The 16132-nt window shown below is 53.0% G+C and overlaps 1 protein-coding gene across 2 annotated transcripts in view; it reads right to left on the reverse strand.

Annotated features, from left to right (window-relative positions):
• Positions 1 to 2084, reverse strand: part of LOC106593032 (transducin-like enhancer protein 4) — a 63869-nt gene extending 61785 nt beyond the window's left edge. For both annotated transcript variants that reach the window (XM_045707022.2, XM_045707021.2), the window contains exon 1: positions 2024 to 2084. In XM_045707022.2, coding sequence (XP_045562978.2) covers positions 2024 to 2044 — 21 coding nt within the window. In that variant the 5' untranslated portion in view covers positions 2045 to 2084. The remainder of the gene's footprint in view (positions 1 to 2023) is intronic.
• Positions 2085 to 16132: the final 14048 nt, after the last annotated feature.

The raw sequence follows: 16132 nt of genomic DNA on the forward strand, positions 1-16132 counted from the left end.
GACAGTAGAACCCCACTGTAGAATCTCACAGACAGTAGAACCACACAGTAGAACCACACAGACAGTAGAACCACACAGTAGAACCACACAGACAGTAGAACCACACAGACAGTAGAATCTCACAGACAGTAGAACCACACAGTAGAATCTCACAGACAGTAGAATCTCACAGACAGTAGAACCACACTGTAGAATCTCACAGAGAGTAGAACCACACAGTAGAATCTCACAGACAGTAGAATCTCAGACAGTAGAACCACACTGTAGAATCTCACAGACAGTAGAACCACACAGTAGAACCACACAGACAGTAGAACCACACAGTAGAATCTCACAGACAGTAGAATCTCACAGACAGTAGAATCTCACAGACAGTAGAACCACACAGTAGAATCTCACAGATAGTAGAACCACACAGTAGAATCTCACAGACAGTAGAACCACACAGTAAAACCACACAGACAGTAGAACCACACAGACAGTAGAATCTCACAGACAGTAGAACCACACAGTAGAATCTCACAGACAGTAGAACCACACAGTAGAATCTCACAAACAGTAGAACCACACAGTAGAATCTCACAGACAGTAGAACCACACTGTAGAATCTCACAGACAGTAGAACCACACAGTAGAATCTCACAGACAGTAGAATCTCAGACAGTAGAACCACACTGTAGAATCTCACAGTAGAACCACACAGTAGAACCACACAGACAGTAGAACCACACAGTAGAATCTCACAGACAGTAGAATCTCACAGACAGTAGAACCACACAGTAGAATCTCACAGACAGTAGAACCACACAGTAGAATCTCACAAATAGTAGAATCTCACAGACAGTAGAATCTCAGACAGTAGAATCTCACAGACAGTAGAACCACAGAGTAGAATCTCACAGACAGTAGAACCACACAGTAGATTCACACAGACAGTAGAACCACACAGTAGAACCACATTGTAGAATCTCACAGACAGTAGAACCACACTGTAGAATCTCACAGACAGTAGAACCACACTGTAGAATCTCACAGACAGTAGAATCTCACAGACAATAGAATCTCACAGACAATAGAATCTCACATACAATAGAACCACACTGTAGAATCTCACAGACAGTAGAAACACACAGTAGAATCTCACAGACAGTTGAATCTCACAGACAGTAGAACCACACTGTAGAATCTCACAGACAGTAGAACCTTACTGTAGAATCTCACAGACAGTAGAACCACACAGTAGAATCTCACAGACAATAGAACCACACAGCAGAATCTCACAGACAGTAGAACCACACTGTAGATTCTCACAGACAGTAGAACAACACAGACAGTAGAACCACACAGACAGTAGAACCACACAGACAGTAGAACCACACAGACAGTAGAATCTCACAGACAGTAGAACCACACAGACAGTAGAATCTCACAGACAGTAGAACCACACTGTAGAATCTCACAGACAGTAGAACCACACAGACAGTAGAACCACACAGACAGTAGAACCACACAGACAGTAGAACCACACAGACAGTAGAATCTCACAGACAGTAGAACCACACAGTAGAATCTCACAGACAGTAGAACCACACAGTAGACTCTCAGACAGTAGAATCACACAGAGAGCAGAATCTCAGACAGTAGAACCACACAGTTGAATCTCACAGACAGTAGAATCTCACAGACAGTAGAATCTCACAGACAGTAGAACACACAGTAGAATCTCACAGACAGTAGAATCTCACAGTAGAACCACACAGACAATAGAACCACGCAGTAGAATCTCACAGACAGTAGAACCAACTTAACTTCTGGTCACCACACCTTGTCATTGGATTTTAGGTTGACAAAAATAAAATTCCTTCTACAATATGTTATCATAGTAGAAATAGGGATTATTGAATAAAATTGGTCGTACACACACACACACACACACACACACACACACACACACACACACACACACACACACACACACACACACACACACACACTCACACACTCACACACACACGAAGCTCACCATAACATAGTGTCTCTGCATCTCTGTCTTCTCACTGGACAGTTTCTCACACTCCAGTTTCAGACTGAGGACAGAGAGAGACATCATCACAAACTATCCAGTTAGGTCTGGACTGGACTGGTTAGGACTGGTTAGCTCTGGACAGGACTGGTTAGGACTGGTTAGCTCTGGACTGGTCTGGTTAGCTCTGGACTGGTCTGGTTAGCTCTGGACTGGTCTGGTTAGCTCTGGACTGGTCTGGTTAGCTCTGGACTGGTCTGGTTAGCTCTGGACTGGTCTGGTTAGCTCTGGACTGGACTGGTTAGCTCTGGACTGGTCTGGTCTGGTTAGCTCTGGACTGGACTGGTTAGCTCTGGACTGGACTGGTTAGCTCTGGACTGGACTGGTCTGGTTAGGTCTGATCTGGCCTGGACTGGACTGGACTGCTCTATATAGCCCCCCCTGGGGTGTGTGTATTGCTCTATATAGCCCCCCCTGGGGTGTGTGTGTATTGCTCTATATAGCCCCCCCTGGGGTGTGTGTGTATTGCTCTATATAGCCCCCCCTGGGGTGTGTGTGTATTGCTCTATATAGCCCCCCCTGGGGTGTGTGTGTATTGCTCTATATAGCCCCCCCTGGGGTGTGTGTGTATTGCTCTATATAGCCCCCCTGGGGTGTATGTGTATTGCTCTATATAGCCCCCCCTGGGGTGTGTGTGTATTGCTCTATATAGCCCCCCCTGGGGTGTGTGTGTATTGCTCTATATAGCCCCCCCTGGGGTGTGTGTGTATTGCTCTATATAGCCCCCCCTGGGGTGTGTGTGTATTGCTCTATATAGCCCCCCCTGGGGTGTGTGTGTATTGCTCTATATAGCCCCCCCTGGGGTGTGTGTGTATTGCTCTATATAGCCCCCCCTGGGGTGTGTGTGTATTGCTCTATATAGCCCACCCTGGGGTGTGTGTGTATTGCTCTATATAGCCCCCCTGGTGTGTGTGTGTATTGCTCTATATAGCCCCCCCTGGGGTGTGTGTGTATTGCTCTATATAGCCCCCCCTGGGGTGTGTGTATTGCTTTATATAGCCCCCCCTGGGGTGTGTGTGTATTGCTCTATATAGCCCCCCCTGGGGTGTGTGTATTGCTCTATATAGCCCCCCCCTGGGGTGTGTGTATTGCTCTATATAGCCCCCCCTGGGGTGTGTGTGTATTGCTCTATATAGCCCCCCCTGGGGTGTGTGTGTATTGCTCTATATAGCCCCCCCTGGGGTGTGTGTGTATTGCTCTATATAGCCCCCCCTGGGGTGTGTGTGTATTGCTCTATATAGCCCCCCCTGGGGTGTGTGTATTGCTCTATATAGCCCCCCCCTGGGGTGTGTGTGTATTGCTCTATATAGCCCCCCCTGGGGTGTGTGTGTATTGCTCTATATAGCCCCCCCTGGGGTGTGTGTGTATTGCTCTATATAGCCCCCCCTGGGGTGTGTGTGTATTGCTCTATATAGCCCCCCCTGGGGTGTGTGTATTGCTTTATATAGCCCCCCCTGGGGTGTGTGTGTATTGCTCTATATAGCCCCCCCTGGGGTGTGTGTATTGCTCTATATAGCCCCCCCCTGGGGTGTGTGTGTATTGCTCTATATAGCCCCCCCTGGGGTGTGTGTGTATTGCTCTATATAGCCCCCCCTGGGGTGTGTGTGTATTGCTCTATATAGCCCCCCCTGGGGTGTGTGTGTATTGCTCTATATAGCCCCCCCGGGGTGTGTGTATTGCTCTATATAGCCCCCCCTGGGGTGTGTGTGTATTGCTCTATATAGACCCACCCTGGGGTGTGTGTGTATTGCTCTATATAGCCCCCCCTGGGGTGTGTGTGTATTGCTCTATATAGCCCCCCCTGGGGTGTGTGTATTGCTCTATATAGCCCCCCCTGGGGTGTGTGTGTATTGCTCTATATAGCCCCCCTGGGGTGTGTGTATTGCTCTATATAGCCCCCCCCTGGGGTGTGTGTGTATTGCTCTATATAGCTCCCCCTGGGGTGTGTGTATTGCTCTATATAGCCCCCCCTGGGGTGTGTGTGTATTGCTCTATATAGCCCCCCCTGGGGTGTGTGTATTGCTCTATATAGCCCCCCCTGGGGTGTGTGTGTATTGCTCTATATAGCCCCCCCTGGGGTGTGTGTATTGCTCTATATAGCCCCCCCTGGGGTGTGTGTGTATTGCTCTATATAGCCCCCCTGGGGTGTGTGTATTGCTCTATATAGCCCCCCCCTGGGGTGTGTGTGTATTGCTCTATATAGCTCCCCCTGGGGTGTGTGTATTGCTCTATATAGCCCCCCCTGGGGTGTGTGTGTATTGCTCTATATAGCCCCCCCTGGGGTGTGTGTATTGCTCTATATAGCCCCCCCTGGGGTGTGTGTGTATTGCACTATATAGCCCCCCCTGGGGTGTGTGTGTATTGCTCTATATAGCCCCCCCTGGGGTGTGTGTATTGCTCTATATAGCCCCCCCTGGGGTGTGTGTGTATTGCTCTATATAGCCCCCCCTGGGGTGTGTGTGTATTGCACTATATAGCCCCCCCTGGGGTGTGTGTGTATTGCTCTATATAGCCCCCCCTGGGGTGTGTGTATTGCTCTATATAGCCCCCCCTGGGGTGTGTGTGTATTGCTCTATATAGCCCCCCCTGGGGTGTGTGTGTATTGCTCTATATAGACCCCCCTGGGGTGTGTGTGTATTGCTCTATATAGACCCCCCTGGGGTGTGTGTGTATTGCTCTATATAGACCCCCCTGGGGTGTGTGTGTATTGCTCTATATAGCCCCCCCTGGGTGTGTGTGTATTGCTCTATATAGCCCCCCCTGGGGGGTGTGTATTGCTCTATATAGCCCCCCACTGGGGTGTGTGTGTATTGCTCTATATAGCCCCCCTGGGGTGTGTGTATTGCTCTATATAGCCCCCCCTGGGGTGTGTGTGTATTGCTCTATATAGCCCCCCCTGGGGTGTGTGTATCGCTCTATATAGCCCCCCCTGGGGTGTGTGTGTATTGCTCTATATAGACCCCCCTGGGGTGTGTGTGTCGCTCTATATAGCCCCCCCTGGGGTGTGTGTGTATTGCTCTATATAGCCCCCCCTGGGGTGTGTGTGTATTGCTCTATATAGCCCCCCCTGGGGTGTGTGTATTGCTCTATATAGCCCCCCCTGGGGTGTGTGTATTGCTCTATATAGCCCCCCCCGGGGTGTGTGTATTGCTCTATATAGCCCCACCTGGGGTGTGTGTATTGCTCTATATAGCCCCCCCTGGGGGGTGCCTAGCCCCCCGGGGGTGTGTATTGCTCTATATAGCCCCCCCTGGGGTGTGTGTGTATTGCTCTATATAGCCCCCCCTGGGGTGTGTGTGTATTGCTCTATATAGCCCCCCCTGGGGTGTGTGTGTATTGCTCTATATAGCCCCCCCTGGGGTGTGTGTGTATTGCTCTATATAGCCCCCCCTGGGGTGTGTGTGTATTGCTCTATATAGCCCCCCCTGGGGTGTGTGTGTATTGCTCTATATAGCCCCCCCTGGGGTGTGTGTGTATTGCTCTATATAGCCCCCCCTGGGGTGTGTGTGTATTGCTCTATATAGCCCCCCCTGGGGTGTGTGTGTATTGCTCTATATAGCCCCCCCTGGGGTGTGTGTATTGCTCTATATAGCCCCCCCTGGGGTGTGTGTGTATTGCTCTATATAGCCCCCCCTGGGGTGTGTGTGTATTGCTCTATATAGCCCCCCCTGGGGTGTGTGTGTATTGCTCTATATCCCCCCCTGGGGGGTGTGTATTGCTCTATATAGCCCCCCCTGGGGTGTGTGTGTATTGCTCTATATAGCCCCCCCTGGGGTGTGTGTATTGCTCTATATAGCCCCCCCTGGGGTGTGTGTATTGCTCTATATAGCCCCCCCTGGGGTGTGTGTGTATTGCTCTATATAGCCCCCCCTGGGGTGTGTGTTGCTCTATATGCCCCCCTGGGGTGTGTGTATTGCTCTATATAGCCCCCCCTGGGGTGTGTGTGTATTGCTCTATATAGCCCCCCCTGGGGTGTGTGTATTGCTCTATATAGCCCCCCCTGGGGTGTGTGTGTATTGCTCTATATAGCCCCCCCTGGGGTGTGTGTGTATTGCTCTATATAGCCCCCCCTGGGGTGTGTGTGTATTGCTCTATATAGCCCCCCCTGGGGTGTGTGTGTATTGCTCTATATAGCCCCCCCTGGGGTGTGTGTGTATTGCTCTATATAGCCCCCCCTGGGGTGTGTGTGTATTGCTCTATATAGCCCCCCCTGGGGTGTGTGTGTATTGCTCTATATAGCCCCCCCTGGGGTGTGTGTGTATTGCTCTATATAGCCCCCCCTGGGGTGTGTGTGTATTGCTCTATATAGCCCCCCCTGGGGTGTGTGTGTATTGCTCTATATAGCCCCCCCTGGGGTGTGTGTGTATTGCTCTATATAGCCCCCCCTGGGGTGTGTGTGTATTGCTCTATATAGCCCCCCTGGGGTGTGTGTATTGCTCTATATAGCCCCCCCTGGGGTGTGTGTGTATTGCTCTATATAGCCCCCCTGGGGTGTGTGTATTGCTCTATATAGCCCCCCCTGGGGTGTGTGTGTATTGCTCTATATAGCCCCCCCTGGGGTGTGTGTGTATTGCTCTATATAGCCCCCCCTGGGGTGTGTGTGTATTGCTCTATATAGCCCCCCCTGGGGTGTGTGTGTATTGCTCTATATAGCCCCCCCTGGGGTGTGTGTGTATTGCTCTATATAGCCCCCCCTGGGGTGTGTGTATTGCTCTATATAGCCCCCCCTGGGGTGTGTGTGTATTGCTCTATATAGCCCCCCCTGGGGTGTGTGTGTATTGCTCTATATAGCCCCCCCTGGGGTGTGTGTATTGCTCTATATAGCCCCCCCTGGGGTGTGTGTATTGCTCTATATAGCCCCCCCTGGGGTGTGTGTGTATTGCTCTATATAGCCCCCCCTGGGGTGTGTGTGTATTGCTCTATATAGCCCCCCCTGGGGTGTGTGTATTGCTCTATATAGCCCCCCCTGGGGTGTGTGTATTGCTCTATATAGCCCCCCCTGGGGTGTGTGTGTATTGCTCTATATAGCCCCCCCTGGGGTGTGTGTGTATTGCTCTATATAGCCCCCCCTGGGGTGTGTGTGTATTGCTCTATATAGCCCCCCCTGGGGTGTGTGTGTATTGCTCTATATAGCCCCCCCTGGGGTGTGTGTGTATTGCTCTATATAGCCCCCCCTGGGGTGTGTGTGTATTGCTCTATATAGCCCCCCCTGGGGTGTGTGTGTATTGCTCTATATAGCCCCCCCTGGGGTGTGTGTGTATTGCTCTATATAGCCCCCCCTGGGGTGTGTGTGTATTGCTCTATATAGCCCCCCCTGGGGTGTGTGTGTATTGCTCTATATAGCCCCCCCTGGGGTGTGTGTGTATTGCTCTATATAGCCCCCCCTGGGGTGTGTGTGTATTGCTCTATATAGCCCCCCCTGGGGTGTGTGTGTATTGCTCTATATAGCCCCCCCTGGGGTGTGTGTGTATTGCTCTATATAGCCCCCCCTGGGGTGTGTGTGTATTGCTCTATATAGCCCCCCCTGGGGTGTGTGTGTATTGCTCTATATAGCCCCCCCTGGGGTGTGTGTGTATTGCTCTATATAGCCCCCCCTGGGGTGTGTGTGTATTGCTCTATATAGCCCCCCCTGGGGTGTGTGTGTATTGCTCTATATAGCCCCCCCTGGGGGTGTGTGTATTGCTCTATATAGCCCCCCCTGGGGTGTGTGTGTATTGCTCTATATAGCCCCCCCTGGGGTGTGTGTGTATTGCTCTATATAGCCCCCCCTGGGGGTGTGTGTATTGCTCTATATAGCCCCCCCTGGGGTGTGTGTGTATTGCTCTATATAGCCCCCCCTGGGGTGTGTGTGTATTGCTCTATATAGCCCCCCCTGGGGTGTGTGTGTATTGCTCTATATAGCCCCCCCTGGGGTGTGTGTGTATTGCTCTATATAGCCCCCCCTGGGGTGTGTGTGTATTGCTCTATATAGCCCCCCCTGGGGTGTGTGTGTATTGCTCTATATAGCCCCCCCTGGGGTGTGTGTGTATTGCTCTATATAGCCCCCCCTGGGGTGTGTGTGTATTGCTCTATATAGCCCCCCCTGGGGTGTGTGTGTATTGCTCTATATAGCCCCCCCTGGGGTGTGTGTGTATTGCTCTATATAGCCCCCCCTGGGGTGTGTGTGTATTGCTCTATATAGCCCCCCCTGGGGTGTGTGTGTATTGCTCTATATAGCCCCCCCTGGGGTGTGTGTGTATTGCTCTATATAGCCCCCCCTGGGGTGTGTGTGTATTGCTCTATATAGCCCCCCCTGGGGTGTGTGTGTATTGCTCTATATAGCCCCCCCTGGGGGTGTGTGTATTGCTCTATATAGCCCCCCCTGGGGTGTGTGTGTATTGCTCTATATAGCCCCCCCTGGGGTGTGTGTGTATTGCTCTATATAGCCCCCCCTGGGGTGTGTGTGTATTGCTCTATATAGCCCCCCCTGGGGTGTGTGTGTATTGCTCTATATAGCCCCCCCTGGGGTGTGTGTGTATTGCTCTATATAGCCCCCCCTGGGGTGTGTGTGTATTGCTCTATATAGCCCCCCCTGGGGTGTGTGTGTATTGCTCTATATAGCCCCCCCTGGGGTGTGTGTGTATTGCTCTATATAGCCCCCCCTGGGGTGTGTGTGTATTGCTCTATATAGCCCCCCCTGGGGTGTGTGTATTGCTCTATATAGCCCCCCCTGGGGTGTGTGTGTATTGCTCTATATAGCCCCCCCTGGGGTGTGTGTGTATTGCTCTATATAGCCCCCCCTGGGGGTGTGTGTGTATTGCTCTATATAGCCCCCCCTGGGGTGTGTGTGTATTGCTCTATATAGCCCCCCCTGGGGTGTGTGTGTATTGCTCTATATAGCCCCCCCTGGGGTGTGTGTGTATTGCTCTATATAGCCCCCCCTGGGGTGTGTGTGTATTGCTCTATATAGCCCCCCCTGGGGTGTGTGTGTATTGCTCTATATAGCCCCCCCTGGGGTGTGTGTGTATTGCTCTATATAGCCCCCCCTGGGGTGTGTGTGTATTGCTCTATATAGCCCCCCCTGGGGTGTGTGTGTATTGCTCTATATAGCCCCCCCTGGGGGGTGTGTGTATTGCTCTATATAGCCCCCCCTGGGGTGTGTGTGTATTGCTCTATATAGCCCCCCCTGGGGTGTGTGTGTATTGCTCTATATAGCCCCCCCTGGGGTGTGTGTGTATTGCTCTATATAGCCCCCCCTGGGGGGTGTGTGTATTGCTCTATATAGCCCCCCCTGGGGTGTGTGTGTATTGCTCTATATAGCCCCCCCTGGGGTGTGTGTGTATTGCTCTATATAGCCCCCCCTGGGGTGTGTGTGTATTGCTCTATATAGCCCCCCCTGGGGTGTGGGTGTATTGCTCTATATAGCCCCCCCTGGGGTGTGTGTGTATTGCTCTATATAGCCCCCCCTGGGGTGTGTGTGTATTGCTCTATATAGCCCCCCCTGGGGTGTGTGTGTATTGCTCTATATAGCCCCCCCTGGGGTGTGTGTGTATTGCTCTATATAGCCCCCCCTGGGGTGTGTGTGTATTGCTCTATATAGCCCCCCCTGGGGTGTGTGTGTATTGCTCTATATAGCCCCCCCTGGGGGTGTGTGTATTGCTCTATAGCCCCCCCTGGGGTGTGTGTATTGCTCTATATAGCCCCCCCTGGGGTGTGTGTATTGCTCTATATAGCCCCCCCTGGGGTGTGTGTGTATTGCTCTATATAGCCCCCCCTGGGGTGTGTGTGTATTGCTCTATATAGCCCCCCCTGGGGTGTGTGTGTATTGCTCTATATAGCCCCCCCTGGGGTGTGTGTGTATTGCTCTATATAGCCCCCCCTGGGGGGTGTGTATTGCTCTATATAGCCCCCCCTGGGGTGTGTGTGTATTGCTCTATAGCCCCCCCTGGGGTGTGTGTATTGCTCTATATAGCCCCCCCTGGGGTGTGTGTGTATTGCTCTATATAGCCCCCCCTGGGGTGTGTGTGTATTGCTCTATATAGCCCCCCCTGGGGTGTGTGTGTATTGCTCTATATAGCCCCCCCTGGGGTGTGTGTGTATTGCTCTATATAGCCCTCCCTGGGGTGTGTGTGTATTGCTCTATATAGCCCCCCCTGGGGGGTGTGTATTGCTCTATATAGCCCCCCCTGGGGTGTGTGTGTATTGCTCTATATAGCCCCCCCTGGGGTGTGTGTGTATTGCTCTATATAGCCCCCCCTGGGGTGTGTGTGTATTGCTCTATATAGCCCCCCCTGGGGTGTGTGTGTATTGCTCTATATAGCCCCCCCTGGGGTGTGTGTATTGCTCTATATAGCCCCCCCTGGGGTGTGTGTATTGCTCTATATAGCCCCCCCTGGGGTGTGTGTGTATTGCTCTATATAGCCCCCCCTGGGGTGTGTGTGTATTGCTCTATATAGCCCCCCCTGGGGTGTGTGTGTATTGCTCTATATAGCCCCCCCTGGGGTGTGTGTGTATTGCTCTATATAGCCCCCCCTGGGGTGTGTGTGTATTGCTCTATATAGCCCCCCCTGGGGTGTGTGTGTATTGCTCTATATAGCCCCCCCTGGGGTGTGTGTGTATTGCTCTATATAGCCCCCCCTGGGGTGTGTGTGTATTGCTCTATATAGCCCCCCCTGGGGTGTGTGTGTATTGCTCTATATAGCCCCCCCTGGGGTGTGTGTGTATTGCTCTATATAGCCCCCCCTGGGGTGTGTGTGTATTGCTCTATATAGCCCCCCCTGGGGTGTGTGTGTATTGCTCTATATAGCCCCCCCTGGGGTGTGTGTGTATTGCTCTATATAGCCCCCCCTGGGGTGTGTGTATTGCTCTATATAGCCCCCCCTGGGGTGTGTGTGTATTGCTCTATATAGCCCCCCCTGGGGTGTGTGTGTATTGCTCTATATAGCCCCCCCTGGGGTGTGTGTGTATTGCTCTATATAGCCCCCCCTGGGGTGTGTGTGTATTGCTCTATATAGCCCCCCCTGGGGTGCTCTATATAGCCCCCCCTGGGGTGTGTGTGTATTGCTCTATATAGCCCCCCCTGGGGTGTGTGTATTGCTCTATATAGCCCCCCCTGGGGTGTGTGTATTGCTCTATATAGCCCCCCCTGGGGTGTGTGTGTATTGCTCTATATAGCCCCCCCTGGGGTGTGTGTGTATTGCTCTATATAGCCCCCCCTGGGGTGTGTGTGTATTGCTCTATATAGCCCCCCCTGGGGTGTGTGTGTATTGCTCTATATAGCCCCCCCTGGGTGTGTGTGTATTGCTCTATATAGCCCCCCCTGGGGTGTGTGTGTATTGCTCTATATAGCCCCCCCTGGGGTGTGTGTGTATTGCTCTATATAGCCCCCCCTGGGGTGTGTGTGTATTGCTCTATATAGCCCCCCCTGGGGTGTGTGTGTATTGCTCTATATAGCCCCCCCTGGGGTGTGTGTGTATTGCTCTATATAGCCCCCCCTGGGGTGTGTGTGTATTGCTCTATATAGCCCCCCCTGGGGTGTGTGTGTATTGCTCTATATAGCCCCCCCTGGGGTGTGTGTGTATTGCTCTATATAGCCCCCCCTGGGGTGTGTGTATTGCTCTATATAGCCCCCCCTGGGGTGTGTGTATTGCTCTATATAGCCCCCCCTGGGGTGTGTGTGTATTGCTCTATATAGCCCCCCCTGGGGTGTGTGTGTATTGCTCTATATAGCCCCCCCTGGGGTGTGTGTGTATTGCTCTATATAGCCCCCCCTGGGGTGTGTGTGTATTGCTCTATATAGCCCCCCCTGGGGTGTGTGTGTATTGCTCTATATAGCCCCCCCTGGGGTGTGTGTGTATTGCTCTATATAGCCCCCCCTGGTGTGTGTGTGTATTGCTCTATATAGCCCCCCCTGGGGTGTGTGTATTGCTCTATATAGCCCCCCCTGGGGTGTGTGTATTGCTCTATATAGCCCCCCCTGGGGTGTGTGTATTGCTCTATATAGCCCCCCCTGGGGTGTGTGTATTGCTCTATATAGCCCCCCTGGGGTGTGTGTATTGCTCTATATAGCCCCCCCTGGGGGTGTGTGTATTGCTCTATATAGCCCCCCCTGGGGTGTGTGTATTGCTCTATATAGCCCCCCCTGGGGTGTGTGTGTATTGCTCTATATAGCCCCCCCTGGGGTGTGTGTGTATTGCTCTATATAGCCCCCCCTGGGGTGTGTGTGTATTGCTCTATATAGCCCCCCCTGGGGTGTGTGTGTATTGCTCTATATAGCCCCCCCTGGGGGGTGTGTATTGCTCTATATAGCCCCCCCTGGGGTGTGTGTATTGCTCTATATAGCCCCCCCTGGGGTGTGTGTGTATTGCTCTATATAGCCCCCCCTGGGGTGTGTGTATTGCTCTATAGCCCCCCTGGGGTGTGTGTATTGCTCTATATAGCCCCCCCTGGGGTGTGTGTGTATTGCTCTATATAGCCCCCCTGGGGTGCCCCCCCTGGGGTGTGTGTATTGCTCTATATAGCCCCCCCTGGGGGGTGTGTGTATTGCTCTATATAGCCCCCCCTGGGGTGTGTGTGTATTGCTCTATATAGCCCCCCCTGGGGTGTGTGTATTGCTCTATATAGCCCCCCCTGGGGGGTGTGTGTATTGCTCTATATAGCCCCCCCTGGGGTGTGTGTGTATTGCTCTATATAGCCCCCCCTGGGGTGCCTAGCCCCCCCGGGGGTGTGTATTGCTCTATATAGCCCCCCCTGGGGTGTGTGTGTATTGCTCTATATAGCCCCCCCTGGGGTGTGTGTGTATTGCTCTATATAGCCCCCCCTGGGGTGTGTGTGTATTGCTCTATATAGCCCCCCCTGGGGGTGTGTGTATTGCTCTATATAGCCCCCCCTGGGGTGTGTGTGTATTGCTCTATATAGCCCCCCCTGGGGTGTGTGTGTATTGCTCTATATAGCCCCCCCTGGGGTGTGTGTGTATTGCTCTATATAGCCCCCCCTGGGGTGTGTGTGTATTGCTCTATATAGCCCCCCCTGGGGTGTGTGTGTATTGCTCTATATAGCCCCCCCTGGGGTGTGTGTGTATTGCTCTATATAGCCCCCCCTGGGGTGTGTGTGTATTGCTCTATATAGCCCCCCCTGGGGTGTGTGTGTATTGCTCTATATAGCCCCCCCTGGGGTGTGTGTGTATTGCTCTATATAGCCCCCCCTGGGGTGTGTGTGTATTGCTCTATATAGCCCCCCCTGGGGTGTGTGTGTATTGCTCTATATAGCCCCCCCTGGGGTGTGTGTGTATTGCTCTATATAGCCCCCCTGGGGTGTGTGTGTATTGCTCTATATAGCCCCCCCTGGGTGTGTGTGTATTGCTCTATATAGCCCCCCCTGGGGTGTGTGTGTATTGCTCTATATAGCCCCCCCTGGGGTGTGTGTGTATTGCTCTATATAGCCCCCCCTGGGGTGTGTGTGTATTGCTCTATATAGCCCCCCCTGGGGTGTGTGTGTATTGCTCTATATAGCCCCCCCTGGGGTGTGTGTATTGCTCTATATAGCCCCCCCTGGGGTGTGTGTGTATTGCTCTATATAGCCCCCCCTGGGGTGTGTGTGTATTGCTCTATATAGCCCCCCCTGGGGTGTGTGTGTATTGCTCTATATAGCCCCCCCTGGGGTGTGTGTGTATTGCTCTATATAGCCCCCCCTGGGGTGTGTGTATGCTCTATAGCCCCCCTGGGGTGTGTGTATTGCTCTATATAGCCCCCCCTGGGGTGTGTGTGTATTGCTCTATATAGCCCCCCCTGGGTGTGTGTGTATTGCTCTATATAGCCCCCCCTGGGGTGTGTGTGTATTGCTCTATATAGCCCCCCCTGGGGTGTGTGTGTATTGCTCTATATAGCCCCCCCTGGGTGTGTGTGTATTGCTCTATATAGCCCCCCCTGGGGTGTGTGTGTATTGCTCTATATAGCCCCCCTGGTGTGTGTGTGTATTGCTCTATATAGCCCCCCCTGGGGTGTGTGTGTATTGCTCTATATAGCCCCCCCTGGGGTGTGTGTATTGCTCTATATAGCCCCCCTGGGGGGTGTGTGTATTGCTCTATATAGCCCCCCCTGGGGTGTGTGTATTGCTCTATATAGCCCCCCCTGGGGTGTGTGTGTATTGCTCTATATAGCCCCCAATGGGGTGTGTGTGTATTGCTCTATAGCCCCCCCCTGGGGTGTGTGTGTATTGCTCTATATAGCCCCCCCTGGGGTGTGTGTGTATTGCTCTATATAGCCCCCCCTGGGGTGTGTGTGTATTGCGCTATATATCCCCCCCTGGGGTGTGTGTGAATTGCTCTATATAGCCCCCCCTGGGGTGTGTGTGTATTGCTCTATATAGCCCCCCCTGGTGTGTGTGTGTATTGCTCTATATAGCCCCCCCTGTAGTGTGTGTATTGCTCTATATATAGCCCCCCCTGGGGTGTGTGTATTGCTCTATATAGCCCCCCCTGGGGTGTGTGTATTGCTCTATATAGCCCCCCCCTGGGTGGTGTGTGTATTGCTCTATATAGCCCCCCCTGGGGTGTGTGTATTGCTCTATATACCCCCCCTTGGGGGTGTGTGTATTGCTCTATATAGCCCCCCCTGGGGTGTGTGTATTGCTCTATATAGCCCCCCCTGGGGGGTGTGTGTGTATTGCTCTATATAGCCCCCCCTGGTGTTTGTGTATTGCTCTATAGCCCCCCCTGGGGGGTGTGTATTGCTCTATATAGCCCCCCCTGGGGTGTGTGTATTGCTCTATATAGCCCTCCCTGGGGTGTGTGTGTATTGCTCTATAGCCCCCCCTGGGGTGTGTGTGTATTGCTCTATATAGCCCCCCCTGGGGTGTGTGTATTGCTCTATAGCCCCCCTGGGGTGTGTGTATTGCTCTATATAGCCCCCCCTGGGGGGTGTGTGTATTGCTCTATATAGCCCCCCCTGGGGTGTGTGTGTATTGCTCTAAATAGCCCCCCCCGGGGTGTGTGTATTGCTCTATATAGCCCCCCCTGGGGGGTGTGTGTATTGCTCTATATAGCCCCCCCTGGGGTGTGTGTATTGCTCTATATAGACCCCCCTGGGGAGTGTGTATTGCTCTATATAGCCCCCCCTGGGGGGTGTGTGTATTGCTCTATATAGCCCCCCCTGGGGTGTGTGTGTATTGCTCTATATAGCCCCCCCTGGGGTGTGTGTGTATTGCTCTATATAGCCCCCCCTGGGGTGTGTGTATTGCTCTATATAGCCCCCCCTGGGGGGGGTGTATTGCTCTATATAGCCCCCCCTGGGGGGTGTGTGTATTGCTCTATATAGCCCCCCCTGGGGTGTGTGTATTGCTCTATATAGCCCCCCCTGGGGTGTGTGTATTGCTCTATATAGCCCCCCCCTGGGGTGTGTGTGTATTGCTCTATATAGCCCCCCCTGGGGTGTGTGTGTATTGCTCTATATAGCCCCCCCTGGGGTGTGTGTATTGCTCTATATAGCCCCCCCTGGGGGGTGTGTATTGCTCTATATAGCCCCCCCTGGGGGGTGTGTGTATTGCTCTATATAGCCCCCCCTGGGGTGTGTGTATTGCTCTATATAGCCCCCCCTGGGGTGTGTGTATTGCTCTATATAGCCCCCCCCTGGGGTGTGTGTATTGCTCTATATAGCCCCCCCTGGGGTGTGTGTGTATTGCTCTATATAGCCCCCCCTGGGGTGTGTGTGTATTGCTCTATATAGCCCCCCCTGGGGTGTGTGTGTATTGCTCTATATAGCCCCCCCTGGGGGGTGTGTGTTACCTGTGAAACTGAGCCTGTAGGAACTGAAACTCCTCCTTGATGCGGTCACATGACTCTGACACAGTGAACTTGAAGGGCTGGCCCGGCTGGTGAGGTACCTGGGGGGGGGTCAACAACAATAACAACATGTCAACAGGCCCCTCCTGATAAGAGTACATCACACAGAACACCAAATGAGAGTCTCATCTTTCCACGGAGGGATCATAATCGGACTCGGCGGTGCCGACTTCAGAACGAGTCCCATGACGCTTGACGCAAAACGTAGAAAACCACCGCGTTTGTGAGAGTCT

The sequence above is a fragment of the Salmo salar genome, chromosome 24 (assembly GCF_965601325.2).
Source record: "Salmo salar chromosome 24, fSalSal1, whole genome shotgun sequence".
In the NCBI taxonomy this organism is placed as follows: domain Eukaryota; kingdom Metazoa; phylum Chordata; class Actinopteri; order Salmoniformes; family Salmonidae; genus Salmo; species Salmo salar.